The 17228-nt window shown below is 33.6% G+C and overlaps 1 protein-coding gene across 4 annotated transcripts in view; it reads left to right on the forward strand.

Annotated features, from left to right (window-relative positions):
- The window catches only part of AP3B1 (adaptor related protein complex 3 subunit beta 1), a 294984-nt gene that overhangs the window by 169000 nt on the left and 108756 nt on the right, over positions 1-17228 (forward strand). For all 4 annotated transcript variants that reach the window (XM_050795644.1, XM_050795645.1, XM_050795646.1 and 1 more), the window contains exons 16-19: positions 4367-4553; positions 5501-5631; positions 11297-11405; positions 14400-14571. In XM_050795644.1, the coding sequence (XP_050651601.1) occupies positions 4367-4553; positions 5501-5631; positions 11297-11405; positions 14400-14571 (599 nt within the window). The remainder of the gene's footprint in view (positions 1-4366; positions 4554-5500; positions 5632-11296; positions 11406-14399; positions 14572-17228) is intronic.

A 17228-nucleotide genomic window follows, 5' to 3' on the forward strand; every position in this document is an offset into this window, starting at 1 on the left:
CAACAAATTTGAAAGTACTATTTAATTAATGTCCCATCTGGTTTTGGATTGAGCCTCTAAGTGATATTAAAATGTCATGATTGTTTACTTAAATGTTGTCTATTTTCTTCCTACCAGTTTCCCTGGACAGATCTAATTTATGCCTGTTGTCTCCATGCCATCTAGTTTAGGATTTGTCCCAAATTTTTAATGAAGTAATATCACTAATATTTGCATTAAAATAGCACAGTTAATTTGTAGACCTCCGCTTTGAAGTCTTCTAGTTTCTGCCATAATTTTGTCTAGTGGCATGTTAAGACACAAGTGCAGTGAACAGAGATTTCTTTTTAATACATGAGCCATTTACATCTGAAAGACTATATCTTTTTCCCACTCTTTCTAGATGTAACATAACTAACTTCTTCCTTTTAGAACAGCATGCAGGGTTTCTGCTGATAAGTGAAGTATACTCTGACAAAGCAGGTGGGAAAAGCTGTCTTTTGCTTTGCTGCAGGTGGGGAGATGAGTATTTAACAATGCTTCATTTGCTAGCAACTTGATATACCAGCAAGTGTTGCCATGGCCTATGAGATGCATGAAGCTCTAGGCTGCCAGTGGGTAAAATTAAAGGAAAACATGGAAAGTTAGAGGTTGGTTATAGGTGAAATATGTGCAGGAGTAAAGACTGAATAGTTCTGCCCTAGCTCATTAAAGGGAGTGGTGAAAGCACTCTTGCTACAGTAGTTTTGTCATTTATTGTATAGTGTAGGTCTAAAGCTTATTTTATTATTTGGCAGTTCTTTTTTTAACTTGTTATAAAATCATCAGCAATACATTTTTAGAAATGGAAGTGTACATTTAACAAAGAATGAAGTGCTAAATTTCCACTTAGTACTTAACATGCATAAAATATTTGTCGACATTTACCAACCACCATGAGAGTGCTAGGGATCTCATTGACCACACAACAACCAGAAGACACAACAATCTGCTACAAAGGATCAACATCCATTTAAAAAGCCAGTAGTTATTTTAAGATTATGCATTAAGATAATTTAATACGTACAGGTGCAGAAGATGTTTATATAATTCTGTGTGAAACATGACCTCATTTAGATCAAATAACTTTTTGAAAATTAGTTTTTTACTTTTATTCTATGTTTTCTTATGCACATATGAAAAATGAAACAATAGCTGTTAATGTGTTGGCTGCATTAGTGGAAAAAAGGCCCAGCACTGCTGGTTTCCAAATAGAAAATCAGTTAATTCCAAAAATAGACTTTTTCATTCAATGCATTTGTATATTTGTTTGGTCAGGGCTGCAAATGGGAACAAAGTAAAGCTTTTGGAGGTTTATTCTGTCAAAAATATTGCAAATGCTGTTGTAAATTAAAAAGCTCAACATTGAAGATAAAATTGTTTTTGATGAAAGGATGTTGTCATGGTAAAAATCAATGTTCTTATTAAATTAAGAAAACTATGGAAGAGAAATGTTTTGGGAATTGGTTGTTGTGCATGCAAACAAACTCTGCTTATTCAGTCAGTTGAAATAAAACCGTAGTTGTCAAATTTACTGATAGTATACACAGTTTGACCGAACTATAAAATTCTTGTGATGAAACTGATGTTGAAGAACCATTCTATAGCATAACAATACACACTGTCTTTAATGCATATTAGCAACAGAATTTTAGATCTATTGTTTTGTGAAGAACCGCTTTGTAAATTAAGTTTATTATATTGGCTTAACATTTTTTATTGATAATTGTGTCTTTTGTATATTGTTTAAGTTTTGGTTCACAAATTGTTTGGATTATTTAAAATGTCACTAGAAAATGCCAAAAAATTTTACCTTTTGAAAAATTTTAGCAAATAGCAATTATTAGAAACAAATCTTGCAAACAGAAAGAATTTGAAAGTTTTCCCTGTATAGGCAAGGGAAGAAATGAATAGGTTAAATGGTGAGAGCTCAAGATTTAATCAAGAGATTGTCATTTACACTATCTCACCTATCGTAAAGACTCTTTAGATGGAGCGCCTTTTTTTAATTAGAGAAATTTATATTGTGTAGAATGAAATGAAATTGAGAAGGCAGTTGGTTTTGTAGTATCTAAATTGATGAAATATTTTTAAAAGGATAAATAAAATAATTATTTGAAATTTTGTCAATATTTTAAAAACTTTTCGTTGACTACATGGGTGAAAAGTTAAATATTTGGGTTTGAAATATTTACAGTTTTTAACATAAGGATTGGGACTATTCTTGATTCAGTAGAATTTTCCCTCAGATTACATGGTTGTCCAGAAATACTGTAAAGAGGGTATTTTTTCCATTAAAAATATGGTCTACAGAGAAGAGTAAGTTCAAAATGTCAACAATTTTATAATTACTCACTGCAGAATTTAATTTTGAAAAAGATTGCAATTTAAAAAAAAAAAAAACTTAGGCCATATAAAAATGTATTCTCCAGAGAAATATCAATGCCTTGTTACTAGACACATACACTGAAGAAACTGATTAATGTATGTACATGTGTGGTGAATAATTATTCTGCTTATGATTTTAGTGTATCATTGTACACAAATATGTTTTTTGTCTTTTAGAAAGAATGTTATTTTTGAAAATACATTTTAATTAAACTTATAAGCTTACAATATAATACATTTTAAAGTCAATAAAAATTTTTTAATTATATAATTTTCATTACTTTAAATGCCCTACCTAATTTTCAAAATTGTTAGCATATTGAAAATGTTTAATTTCCTAAAAATTAATTTTGGGGATAAGAAGTATAAGCCAAATGTATCATTCTGCTAGCTCAGAAAAACATTGCAGTTAAGAGACTCTTTGATTTGTTTTAGTTGCAGATTTAAAATCTCAGCACTCGAATGGACTTTATCGTTAACCAAGTTGTAAATTCTAACTCCACATTTGAGAAAACTAATGATTAAGTGGATTTCCCAGGTTTTTCCAGCAAGTTAATTACACAGTTTAGTGTACCACATTTTCTTTTAAGCTGGTTCTGAATTGTATTCCTCAGTTGGTGAATATTTTGCTAATTGTCTTTAAAAAATGAATCATAGAAATTTTCTTATCTGTACTTGAACCAACATGGTCTAGCAATTAGTGAATAGCAATTGTTGGTACCCAAATTCAGAATAGCTCTATTAACATTTTCACTTGTATTTTTTATAATTCTACTTTAATAAAACTAGGTTAATCCCTTTTAAATACCCTGCTACTGAAATAAGGTTGCTTTCTATCAAATCAATTATCTTAAGCAATTATCATAAAAGAGTTTACCACACCATTTCTGTACTTTGACTTATTGTTCTAGAATTGTCTTTAGTCTGCCTAACTTGATTGATTTTATTTTTTATCTGCTTCTAATGTGCTTAAAATCTTCTAATCTAATGTAAATGATTTAGTGTTTCTCAGTTTATTTTTCCCATGTACTATGAATTCTATTTGGCTTATAGTTAAAATTGTACACATGTAGCCTCGTTAAAACTATGCTTTTTCAATAAAACAACTGTAGTTTAAAATACAAACCTATTTTGTTAACATTTCAACTTTGGTTTAATTATTATTAAAATTATTTCAATATATGTTAATGTAGTACATTCAAAAATTGACTTAGGAAGTCTTATTATGGTGTAAAAGCTACTATAATAAGTTGTTCCCTTACATAAATAAATAAATGACCAATATTACTAGAGGCTATAAGCAGCATGGGGGAAAAATGGAAGAAGTCTTTTATCCTAGTTTTTAGAGGGCATCAGCAGCTTGCTTTTATGAAAAAGTAACAGCTAAATGCACTGCAAATAATTTGCAGTAATCCAGTTCAGTGATTCATGTGTCTGCTTTAATGGGTCATAATTCAGGGTAAAGTAACTGAGTGCAGTCAGAGTGCAGACACTGCTTATGCCAGGGACAGTATCTCTTCATAAAACACACCTCAGGAGAAGCAGTTTGCCAGCCCCCTAATACTCTCTGATGTTTTGATGTCCTGCATATTTTTCCGATTAAGTTTTGAGTGCCATGTTTTTAGTTGTATTTCCACATTCATTATTCTCACGTAGACCCTTCAGCGGGTTTGCCATATATGATTATTTTTTTAATGATGCCTTTCTTTCCACTTCAGCAGTTTAATAATCTAGCACATGGCTGCTTCTCAATACTCAGCATTCACCTACCCAGTACAGAAGAGGACATGTGCTTTGGCTTCAAAATTCCATTTGCAGCATTAGAAATGCATATTCCCTACGGAACAACATTTGTTTGACATAACCATTCATTTTTATTACCTCTTTAAATATGTTTATCCAGAGTTATCAATAATCATAAATAACTGTATTCTCATCTTGATCTGTTTTTTTCCAACAGACAAAATTGCTTACCCAGTACATATTAAATCTCGGCAAGTATGATCAAAACTATGACATCAGAGACCGTACAAGATTTATTAGGCAGCTTATTGTTCCGAATGAAAAGAGTGGAGCTTTAAGTAAATATGCCAAAAAAATATTCCTAGCACAAAAGCCTGCACCACTGCTTGAGTCTCCTTTTAAAGGTATTATCAGAATATAACTACAAAATATATGTTATCTAAAAAATTATGACAGGATGTCACCATTTCTAATGTGCTTAAAATTTATCTCTTAGGAAATATAGATGATTCACATATATAAATATATAAAAACAATGTGCTTTTTACTCATCTGTTCTCAAAAGCAAGTTTTATATTAAAGTTTATATTTTTGTAGACCTTATTTACCTAAATAATTTTAAGTATTTTGACTTTATTCTAACATTTAAACTAGGCAATAGATGAAAACCATGTTATTCTTATAAACAATGACTTCATTTATCTTTTAAATAGTTTTATAAGAAATATTATTCCTTTTAATAGTTATTAAGTAAATATTCTGTGTACGCTAATATCAGTTTTGCTAGGAGGAATTATTTTATTAAAAATATCTCTTTATATTTAAACTGGTTTTTCAAAGAGGGAAGTTGACTTATGTGTCCCAGCTTTTTAAAAGGGCTAATTAAGTATTTTACCACCTTACAAGTAGCCATTCCACTTGGAATCAAATAATTATATACCTTGGTTTTCATATTGTTTCTTATTTAATGTTGTCAAGCGATAAAAAGCAATTCAGTTTTGTAGAAAAACTATTAAAATTCTGGATGTGTTTGTGCCAAGACATGTATATGGATTGTTTAACTGTGCTGTCATTCTTAATATTCACAGTAAAGTAATTTTTAGAGAAGCTACATTTCAGAGCAACACCTCTAAACACACTGACTGATTAGCTTTTTTATTGACCATTATGGGGGAGATTATTGTAATCTATGGACTGAAATCAGTTTTTTGACCTATGAAGAGCTTCCTGGTTTATATTTATTCCTTGACATTTGAGGTAATATGCCAATTACCTTGAGCTCTGATTATGATTGTTCTCTGTTACATACAGCTCATATTGTTTATTTTATATTTTTCCCTATTTTTAATAGATAGAGATCATTTCCAGCTTGGCACCTTATCTCATACTCTCAACATTAAAGCTACTGGGTACCTGGAATTATCTAATTGGCCAGAGGTGGCGCCCGACCCATCAGTTCGAAATGTAGAAGTAATAGAGTTGGTAAGTGGACCTTTCTGATATTAATTTTGTTAAAGCAGTGGAAGACTCTGGGATAACTATTGTTTTCTATAAAAGCTTTTTTGGAGAGTTGAAAATTGTTCTAGTATTTCTAAATGTAATATGTTAGATATACCTTACCTTTATAGCAACTAAATATTATAGTATTCCTATGCCACTGTACATGTACTGTTCCTTTTCTTCAAGGAAATAGAGAACTGAATTCTCTGCATCAATACCACCCACATTTGTGCTATTGCGTTTGTAGCTGCGTAGATGCAATTTTTAAGGTATTTAGTTTCATTAGATCAAGTTTTTTCTACTTTGTTTAGATATTTGTAAGCTTCCTGACAATATCTTTCTGAATAATTTTTGCTGTTCTCTTTCAGAAAAAACCACACAAAGTGTTCTTCTAGATTTTCTGACGAACCATTTTTAAGTGAAGCCTGAACATAAATAGGGAGCATTGCGTACCAAAAATGTCCTTTGACAAGGTCACAAAGTGAATAATATGGTGCTTTCTCATAAAAATTTGCTATATAAATACTCTTTTTATCAATCTTTAAAAAAAATGCTGGCCATTGAGATAAAATAATTAACATTCTTTTCTAATATTATCTGTTTCTTTTTCATACAAACAAGAAAAATAAGAAGAGAGGCCTTCTAGTTGTATGTAGCAATTATGCAAAATATATTTAATACTTTAAAATGTGGAGTTAACAAAAAAAGCAGTTAAGAATTATATTCTGGATACTTTTGTGGTGGAAAAGATACATTGAATTAGGATTCAGATAACTGGAGTTCTTTACTAATTCCTGTGGGAAAGTGAGTTAACCTCCTTGCTCTTAACTTTTCTGTATACAGTGGAAGAAAACCTTTATTACTTTAATAAATAGAATTTCTATAATGATCATGGCCATGTAATTTGATTCCTCTGAGAAATAATGTTTCTCTTAACCACTCCAACTTATCCTGGCTTTGAAGCATGGCCAGAATTAATAATAGCACCATTTAGGAACCTGACTGTGTATGGTGATAATGTTTTACAAAAACTATCTTGTTTAAACCTAATTCTGATCGGAAGTGATGGTTATTGTTATTCCCACTTTGCAGACAAGGAAGCCAAGTCTTAGAGAACTTAAGTAAATTGCCTAAGTTCACATGGCTAGTAAGTGATAGAACCATATTCCAACCCAGGTCCGAGTTCATTGTCCATGCTGTTACTGTATTTTATTATGTAATATGATATAAACCTGAGCTTGTTTGCAAATCTGTATTATCCTTAGTACTTAGCACCGTTATTTTTATGTTGTGACAAATGATCTGTACTTAGAGACGGCCAAAAATTGGTAACAGTAGAAATATGTAAAAATGTGAGAAGCAATTACATGTCTATCCCTCCTTGCAGCTAAGTTTGTTGATTTTTCACTGAAATCTGCATACTCTTCAGTACTCTTCAAAAGAGTTGCCTTATTTATGCAATTATTTTAAAATTTTTATTTTTATTTTATTTTATTTATTTTTTTTTTTTTGAGACAGAGTCTTGCTCTGTCACCCAGGCTGGAGTGCAGGGGCCTGATCTTGGCTCACTGCGACGTCCACCTCCTGGGTTCAAGTGATTCTCCTGCCTTAGTTTCCCAAGTAGCTGAGATTACAAGCACATGCCACCATGCTTGGCTAATTTTTGTATATTTAGTAGAGATGGGGTTTCGCCATGTTGGCCAGGCTGGTCTCAAACTCCTGACCTCAAATGATCTGCCCACCTCAGCTTACCAAAGTGCTGGGATTACAGGTGTGAGCCACCGTGCCCAGCCTAATTGTGCAACTTTTTATCAGATATTAGAATATAAAGAGAGTGTTGTTATGGTTCTTCCTACGGACATACTTTCTTTCCTAATTCCTTATTAAGCTTGTTTGTTGTTTTTATGGTTCTTTTTTTTCTTTTTCATTATGGGGTACATGATGTTTTAGCCCAAGTAGAGCCATCCTTTTATCCTTCCCCTACTTCTGCCTTATCTCTGCCTCCTTGCTGCCCCCACCCACCAAAAAGCATTATCTTCTCAGAGTTGATAGCAATGCTATGCAATTTAATTTGGTCTCAGCAGTATTCTTTATTGGCTGATAGATTGGTTTGTTGGCTGGCTTCTTCCATTTTCATGTGCTTTTCTAAGCATTAACTACCTTATAGGGACAGTACTTAAATATAACATATTATGTTCATTTCACCTATCCAATTCAACAGAGACAAATTAATTTCTTTTTTCATTTTGCTGATTACATTTATGAAATTAATAATTGGTAACTTACGGAGAATCATTATAACTGATGGAACATGGTTTGATAAAACTGTCACTGTTGATGCGATGCAGAAAACAACTTCAATCTATTGGACTCTGAGACAATTGGTTTAAAATTGTACTATGAGGGACACAGTTAAGTATAAAAATAATATAGATAGTTTTATTTTTAAATGCAGCTACAATACAAAAAATAATGTCCATATTATCTTTCTTGTCTCTCACTCTACTTCATCTCCCTTCCAAGTCATGTCACTGTATTTCATGCACATCATATACTGTGTTATTCTAGTTTTCCTGTAAAGCGATCTTACAGGGTCAAGTCTTGTAACTGTGAAATATAACTTAGTAAGAAAAATGGCCTAGGTTTAGATAATCTGATATTTTAATCAAAACGACAGGGAACCTAGTCAGATTGACAGGAGAAGTCACTTTGAATTACACACCACCATTTCCAGGATATAGAATATAATATATATTTATATTATGATCCCAGTAAGTTTTGAAGATCCTTAGTTAATAATTTATTTGCTTAGTTCTAGAAAGTCTTTTCTTTTCTACTTACAGAAAGACCACCTTCTGCATATGAAGAGTATTTTGCTTTATAAACAATCTGTCAATATTTTATCCTTCATAGGAACTTTCAAATTAGCATCTATGTTCTCTTCTTTTCTTTTCTCTATTATTCCTTTTGCTTAGAATGATAATGTGGTCCTTTAGTCATAAAGGACCACATTTTTATTTATTTTTATTGTTTGCCTTTGGCCTTTTAAAACCTGAAACTCCATAGAGTTCATGGCCATGTCAAGAAAAAATGCACATTTGAGCATAGCAGCCTGGTTTTCTGAAATTGTTGATTTAGTGTTATTAAATTAATCCGAGAAACTTTTTATCAGACCTCAGAGAAATATGTTTGGATTTAAGAAAAATACGGACTTCAGAGTTTACCAAAAATAGGAGAGCTTGTTTATAGAATACTATCTTTGTAGACAGAAGCATTTTAAATACATATAAAAGAAAGCCATACTGCTGATCTTATATAAGCATCTTATTCAAATATATTCAAGTAATTTTTACTCATTAATATGCTGTTACTGTCCTGTTAGTAATTTTCCAGGTTACTGAAGCTTCTCTTTTTAGGCAACATACCTTAAGCCCTCTAGATCAGTGGTTTTATTCTTATTTGTTTTTATTTATTTATTTATTTATTTTGAGACATGGTTTTGCTCTGTCACCCAGGCTGGAGTGCAGTGGTGCAATCATAGCTCACTGCAGCCTCAAACTCCTGGGCTCAAGCCATCCTGCTGCCTCAGCTCCCAAAGTGCTGAGAGTACAGGCATGAGCCACATCACCTGGCCTTAGACTAGTGGCTTTTAAATGTAGCTGCACATTATAATCATATGGAGATTTTTAAACAAAACACAACTAGGTCAGACATGTGCACCAGACTAATTAAATTAGAATTTCAAGAGGCGAACCCAGGTATTCTTTTTTCAGTATTAATATTTTTATTGTTTCTATTAACATTTAAAAACTATTCTTAGGTGATTCTATTGTACATTCAGTGCTGAGAAACATTCTTGAATAAGAAATTCTGTCATGCTCTAGATTCCTTTACCACGAAATATGTACTCTAGCAAAGACTTGCACATAGTAAAAACTTAAAAGATACAATAAATAAATGAGTCTCAACTATTTTAATCTTCTCGGAAGTATACATTTCCCTGCTCTTTAACAAATCATATATGAAGCATGATTTAATTTTTTCTTGACGAATCAAGGCCGTGACTATAAAAGCAAACTAACACACTGTATTGAAGTGATTAAAGGGGCTCATAGTAGTAAATGATATTACTAATACAATATTTAGTAAACACTAAAGTCAATATTTTTCTTAAGCATATTTCTGAATTTAATATTGAAATCTTTAAGAGGCTAATAAATATAATTAGTATTTATTGTGTCAGCCACACTTAAAATTGAACATAATAGGCCGGGCGTGGTGGCTCACGCCTATAATCCCAGCACTTTGGGAGGTCAAGGCAGGCAGATCACCTGAGGTCAGGAGTTCAAGACCAGCCTGGCCAACATAGTGAAACCCCGTCTCTACTAAAAATATAAAAATTAACTGGGCGTGATGGCACGTTCTTGTGGTCCCGGCTACTTGGGAGGCTAAGGCAGGACAGTCACTTAAACCTGGGAGGCAGAGGTTGCAGTGTGCCGAGATCGTGACACTACTCCAGCCTGGGCAACAAAGTGAGACTCCATCTCAAAAAAAAAAAAAAAATTGCCCCAAATATTTTAAGTTCCCTCCTCTCCGGAAACTTACATTCTACCAGGGATAGACCAACAGTTAAAAAAACAAGTAGATTGTATAGTATGTTAAAAAGTAATACATGCTGTGATTAAAAACAACAACAACAACCACAACAAAAAACGTGGCGGGGAATGGTGTTGGAAGTGCCAAGAGCTAGGGTGAAGGCCCTAAACTGAGAGCATGCCTGGGACATTTGGAGGAGCAGTAAGGCATGGCCAGAGCATATCAGGCAAGAGGGTGAGCAGCAAGAGGTCAGAGAGGCAGGCGACAGGGGGACAGTCATGGAGGGGCAGTCATGAAAGGATGGTTGGGTCAGGCTATGCAGACTGTTGTAGGGACTTCGGCTTTTTCTCTGAGTAAAATGAGGAGCCACTGCAGGGTTTCAGGCCAAAAAGGAGCTTGATCTGATTTAGGTTTTAATAGAATCATTCTAGATGCTGTGTTTTGCAAAGTTTGTTTGCTGGGGGCAGGGTGGAGGGGCAGTAGAAGCATAGTCCAGGAGAGAACGATGGGTCAGACCAGGGTAGCTGTAGTATTTCTTGATGGCTGAGGTGTTTAGAATATGAGAAAAAGAGAGAAGTAAAGGATTACTCCAGGATTTAGGCTGTTGAGATGGTCAGGGCAATTTATTGCCTACACTAAATATTTTCTTTTTTTCTTTTTTTTTTTTTTTTCTCTCTTTTCCTTCAGTGTCAAGCTATGAACTTGTGTTTGTTATTGCTGTTACTGTATCTGCTTCTAGTTTTGCTCACCTATTTTAGGATATACTACTTTTGTTTAAATCTTCTGTGGGCCAACAAACACAAAAGTTTTAAAGATTGTATATTTGAAATAAGATTGTTGGTTTAACATAGGGGCTCTGAGTGAGAGTTTGTGCTGCTGTATTTAGGAGTAAAGTAAATCAGCCTTAATGCCAGGACTTCTAACAGGTGCATTCTCTGTTGAGGCCATAAGCTTGCTTTTGAATTTGGTTATGTTCTTGATGATTAAGTTTGCCAGAACTCTAAATCTCTGAATGAGAATTCATTTATATTTACTTTATTTGTTTAAACAGGCAAAAGAATGGACCCCAGCGGGAAAAGCAAAACAAGAGAATTCTGCTAAGAAGTTTTATTCTGAATCTGAGGAAGAGGAGGACTCTTCTGATAGTAGCAGTGACAGTGGTGGGTTTTATAATTTATTGGCATGTATTTTTACATAGTAGATTACATTCTATATCTCAGAAACAAGGCCTAATCTATAATATTCAGCAGGTGGTTTTAAGTGAAGTTTGTATTATCAAAATAATCCCTTTCATTTATATATCGCTGTTTACTTTTCAAGGTAATTTTTAATTACTAAATTCTCTTTTTACTTTACAATGTCTCTTGGACAATAGCTAATACATTGGTATAGCTGAAACAGGAACTCATACTTTTCTGAATTCTAAACCATAATGCCTATTATATCTATTGGAAAACATGATTTTATACTTGATAAACTTTTAGTGGAGTCTTTAAAAGTAACTTTCTTTTATAAAAATGTAAAGTTTATTTTATACCTTGAAGAGTCTTTTTCTCTTTCATTTTATACTCATCTCTTTCTGTGAACCTCTATAGAGATAAAGCTAAAATTATTAAGTCTCTATATACTATAAAAAAATCAAACTAAAGATTGAGAGTAACTGTATGCAGTGAAAAGAATGCTGAATAGGAAGGATTTAGAAACCCTGGGTTTTACCTATGCAAATTGAAGAAGGCACCTACTTTTCTCTATATCAGATAAATGAAGGGGTAGAGTTAAATATTTCTTAAAGTCCCTTCATTGCTAAAATTCTGTGAGTGATTTGCCTAATGAAAACTATATTGGAGTCACTTTCTGATGCTCTTATTAACACTTAACCTAATAGGCAAGTCTGCCCCAAGACCAAGTGATACCCAACTTTCTCTAAAATCTTATACCTTGGAGAACCAGGGCCTGTCACTCTTACTTGGTTATCTACTACCCAACTCTAAGGTAATTCACTCTCTTTTCTCTGTGTTCCTTATCAAAAATCTTTGTTTTTAATATCTGATAAATTAATCTGTGATACATTACCTTCTGAAGTAATCAACTGAAAAGTAGAGAAATAATTGAGAAAGTAGATATTAAAAAATATGGAATTTCAGGAGTAATGTAGACCTGTGAGAATTATCTGTGTAATTAATCATGTACTTCTTCATTTTGTAGAATTACATATAGATATTTGTCTTCATTATATTTATTCACTAGCCCATGCCTATTCATAGGCTGACCATTTTTAATACATACACGAAATATTCCATTAACATTACAGCTTTTCATGAGTTTGTCTGAATACATGTAATAATGAGTCATGTGGCAGGAGTTCTACTGTAGCTGCCAGAGGAAAAAAGAAAACTTTTCTTGCTAGAAGTTATGAGATTGGCTGGGCGTGGTGGCTCATGCCTGTAATCCCAGCACTTTGGGAGGCTGAGACAGGCAGATCACAAGGTCAGGAGATTGAGACCATACTGGCTAACACGGTGAAACCCCGTCTCTACTAAAAATACAAAAAGTTAGCTGGGCGTGGTGGCACGTGCCTGTAATCCCAGCTACTCAGGAGACTGAGGCAGGAGAATGGTGTGAACCCAGGAGGCGGAGGTTACAGTGAGCCGTGATCACGCCACTACACTCCAGCCTGGGCAACAGAGCAAGACTCCATCTCAAAAAACAAACAAAAATGTTATAAGATTGTGTTTTCCAGGTAGCAAGTATTTTTGAGAATAAACTAATTTTCTCTAAGATTTTACTGACTCGAAAATTTAAATAATGGTGCCTGAAGTCAGCTGGCCCCAGATTCGTGTTGCAGTCCCATGTGATGACATGAGAGAGTAACTTAGATGCTGTAATTTCTTTTCATCGTTTATAGCATAAGCCAGTTATCTGACTTAATATGTATGTGTGTGTAATTTGGATATTGCCACAAATTTAAAATGTCCTTATTTAGTAGCTTTATTTTAGTAAAATAAACTTTCCTGTTTGTAAATGATGATAATGATGAGCACCTTAACCTGTGGCAGACCCTGTTGTGTTCTAATCACCTTTATATGTTTCAAATCATTTAATCTTCAGAACAACTCTGAAAAGTAACTAGTATTATCCCCATTTGCCGAAAAGGAAACCAAGACCCAGAGAAGTTGAATAACTTGATCAGTTTTACAACTGGCAGGTAGCAGAGCCAGGATCTGAATGCGAACACTAACTTGATAACCCATGCTTGTACCCCTTGCAAGCCATCTTGAAAGAATACAGGCACTCCTAGCTTTTCACTGTGATGGACCTTCCTGATGTTGGTGTTATTTAACCATTAGAATGTTTAATTAAAGGTTGTGTTCCTGCCTAAGAGGGCTTCGTTACGTAGATCACAGGCAGGGCAACAGTTTGTCCTTTTGTCTAGGACACAACTCTGTAGTTATAGTCATTTTAAATAGTAAAAAATACACATATATTTTTCATGTGTTCTCTTCTGCAGAGAGTCCTAGCATACCATAATTTATACATAAAACATTTAAAAGTATAATTCCTCAATGTAACTTGATCATCTCTTTGACCTATGGAAAACTCCTTTACTAGCTCGAATAAGTAATAACTCTTTAATTAGTCATTTTGCCTATTGTCTTTGAATTTGGAAGTTTTTCCAGGTGATTTGAATGGCTCATTTTCCTCTCAAAATTTGTTCCTAAGAAGATTAAACTGTTGCCTTCTTTTACTCTAAATAGAATTTCCCATTACAAGCAGAAGAATTTAAAATTATTTCTTTAGCCTTACATCAATCTTTATGTAATTCTTTAAAAGAAAGTTTTTGACAAAGCTATATACTTTGGGGTTTGAAAAGTGAGATTCCCTCAAATTTGGTTTACTTGGTTCATCTTTGCTTAGCTTTTCTCTACTCATTGTCAGAGCATCCTCTCTCTGTCTGCCTCCCTCCAAACTCACCATGCTAAAGGAATCCATAGAGCTGAAAGAATGGGGTATGGGAATGAAATGTTAAACACGTGGTGTCCACTGAACTAAAATTCAACATCTGGTTTCATTTGTGATGAATATTGACAGTTACAGGTGTCCGTGTGTCTAATTAAATGACTATAAATCTAAGAACATCTGGTTCTGTTTTTCAGAGAGTGAATCTGGAAGTGAAAGTGGAGAGCAAGGCGAAAGTGGGGAGGAAGGAGACAGCAATGAGGACAGCAGTGAGGACTCCTCCAGTGAGCAGGACAGTGAGAGTGGAAGGGAGTCAGGCCTAGAAAACAAAAGAACAGCCAAGAGGAACTCAAAAGCCAAAGGAAAAAGGTAATGTATTTTGTCAGAATTTCCTTCAAAAAATATTCTGTGAAAGTTTGCCCCAGGCAGATGTTTCTTGTTAATCAAAAAATGATGAGAGAAAAGAAGTGTGTATTTTTTCCCAAACAGATATTAAATCTTTTTAAAATTAAAGTGCTAGTTCACATTATTTTCCTACTTGTAATGCTTAGCTTTCATTTTGAACTTGAACATATCTTGGGGTTACATTTTGAAAATTGGTATAACCTTGGAAGGCTGAGTTAAGTGATCAAGCAATAGGTATGAAACACTTAATTACCTTTTGTAGCAATTTTGCTGAGGGCTAAAATTAAATCCTTCAACACTTTGCCATTATGTAACCAAGACAATTGATTTTTCTAAATAATGTTATATTAAAAAGATTATGATCCAAATATTAGAGTCAAGGGCTGTGAAGGAAGACGGTCATAAGAGCTTTAAGTGTTAGCACTTTTTAAGATCTCCCATTATCAACAACATTATCATGTATTAAAGTGTCATTAAAATTTTGAGTAATTGGGGCTAATATCTTGGATTGTGCAACTCTGTTTTCCCCACTGCTGTCAGTGAGTGGCCTCTGCCGACATGATGGTCCTTTCCCCAGGAGCCTGCTGCCCGCTCACTTGATGAGCTTGCAGCTCGGCTCAGTCGTGGCTGACAGCACTGATTGGGGTGCAGTACGCTCTCTGCTCCTTTTATTACAGACAGTAATTAAAGCAGCTCGCCCTGCCACTTCCATAACAAACACAGCATAATGCCCTAATTATGACTTTATTAATTTAAGTCAGGATTTAATGATTTTAAAAGTGATTTATATTGTTTTTCCTGTTCAGAACAAATGAAATCTGTAGGTTAAATTAATACAGGCTTTTCATCATTGCAAAGTTAGAAACCTAGTTACCAGTAAATTCTTTTCATTAGATTAACATCTGAAACTCTAAGCAGTAAGGTAAACAATAATTACCATCAAAATTGAGTGATGCATAATAAAATAACACTTTTACTTTTAAAATCTTATCTTACAAGCTAGAAGTTAAATATATTTAGAATCATTCACTTGTTGCAGCAAAGGAGCTACTTGGTTTATAATAGCCTTATCTTTGAGAGAAATCCTGTACTTCTGGTTTAATATCAGAATATCTATGATGATATGAGTTATAAAACATGTCTTGTTTCTAGAAAGGGAAAGTTTTGTTCAGTGCATGAAATGTCCTTTCAGATGGCAGAAGTCAGTATACTAGAAATTTGTAGTCATGTATTAGTTTTATTATTCCTTTCTTCAGAAATAGATTTTTCTCTTTACCCACATTTGAATTTAAAAGAATTGTTTATTACAAAGAGAACCACAAATACATTCTAAACCTTATATTTTTAAGTACACATTTTAACCAGTGAATTGGGGATAATAAATTGCCGTTTTTTTGCCAGGGAAAAACAACAACATATTTTTCAGTCTTCAAATATAATTACATGTGCTCTGAGATGTTACCATGGCTCCATTTTTAATAAACAGCAATCATATTTCCTCTACAAAAATCAATTCTAGGAAATATCGATTCTTTCCTTGCCTCACTCCTCTCCCTCCCCCAGTATTTTTCTGCCTCTTAGAATGTTTTTTTAACTTTGCTAGTATGATAATTTTTTAAAGCTCTTAATAAGCTTTAAGCTTCTTCAAAAACCACCCTTTAGTAATCATAAATATTTATGACCGAATTTAAATTTTACACTCCAAAGTGTTTTCATTTGAAGGGAGATAGTATGACATAGTGGAAAAAATACGGACTTTGGAGTGAGACAGGCTTGAGTTCAGATTCTAGTTCTGCCCCTCTTGTTATGTGTCCCTGAGCAAGTTATTTAACCTTTCTGAATATTAATTTCATTATTGTAAATGGGATAATAATATACCCAGGAAGAGTGCATTTAAATTAGGTAATCAGTATGATTGGTATGAAATGCCTAGCCCTTTCTGGCCCACAGTAGATTCTTAAAAATATACACACACATGTTGTAGAGAGAACTAGACTTTTAGTTTCCAGGAAAATATAAAACACCACAAGGCATCTCTCATCCCCTGAGATAAGGGTGTTTGGTCATCTCACATGTTATTCCTTCTCCTTGGAGAACTGCTTCCCTGCCCATCTGCCAGCCTTACTCCTGTATCTTGGCTTATATGTCTCTTTCTCCAGGAAGCATTCCTAATTGGATTAAGTTTGTTTAGGTGTCTCTCCAAATGTTCTCCTGACACACTATAATTTATTACTTACTATACTGTATTATCACTGCCACCTTATCTATATCCTCCAGTGGACTGTAGACTCTGTAGGGTAGACACACATAGATCCTCTTAACCATTGTTATCCTTAGCACCTAACATAATGCCAACATGTAGTCAAAAATTAATTAATATTTGTTGAGCAGATGAACAAATGAACAAATGAATGGTGTTAAGCACTTAGGTATGATCATTTGGTAATTTAAAAGTTTATATTTGATTAGCTTAAATTTGTAGCAAGATAGTACTTTAGAAGTTCCTTTGTTAACCAGAAACACATTTCTCATAGAATGTGTTTAAGGTCACATTTGAGAACTTGTAGTAAGTAATTTTCTTGGGTAGAAAAGTGTATAAAATACAAGTCTATTTTAGCAAA

The sequence above is a fragment of the Macaca thibetana genome, chromosome 6 (genome assembly GCF_024542745.1).
Source record: "Macaca thibetana thibetana isolate TM-01 chromosome 6, ASM2454274v1, whole genome shotgun sequence".
NCBI lineage: Eukaryota > Metazoa > Chordata > Mammalia > Primates > Cercopithecidae > Macaca > Macaca thibetana.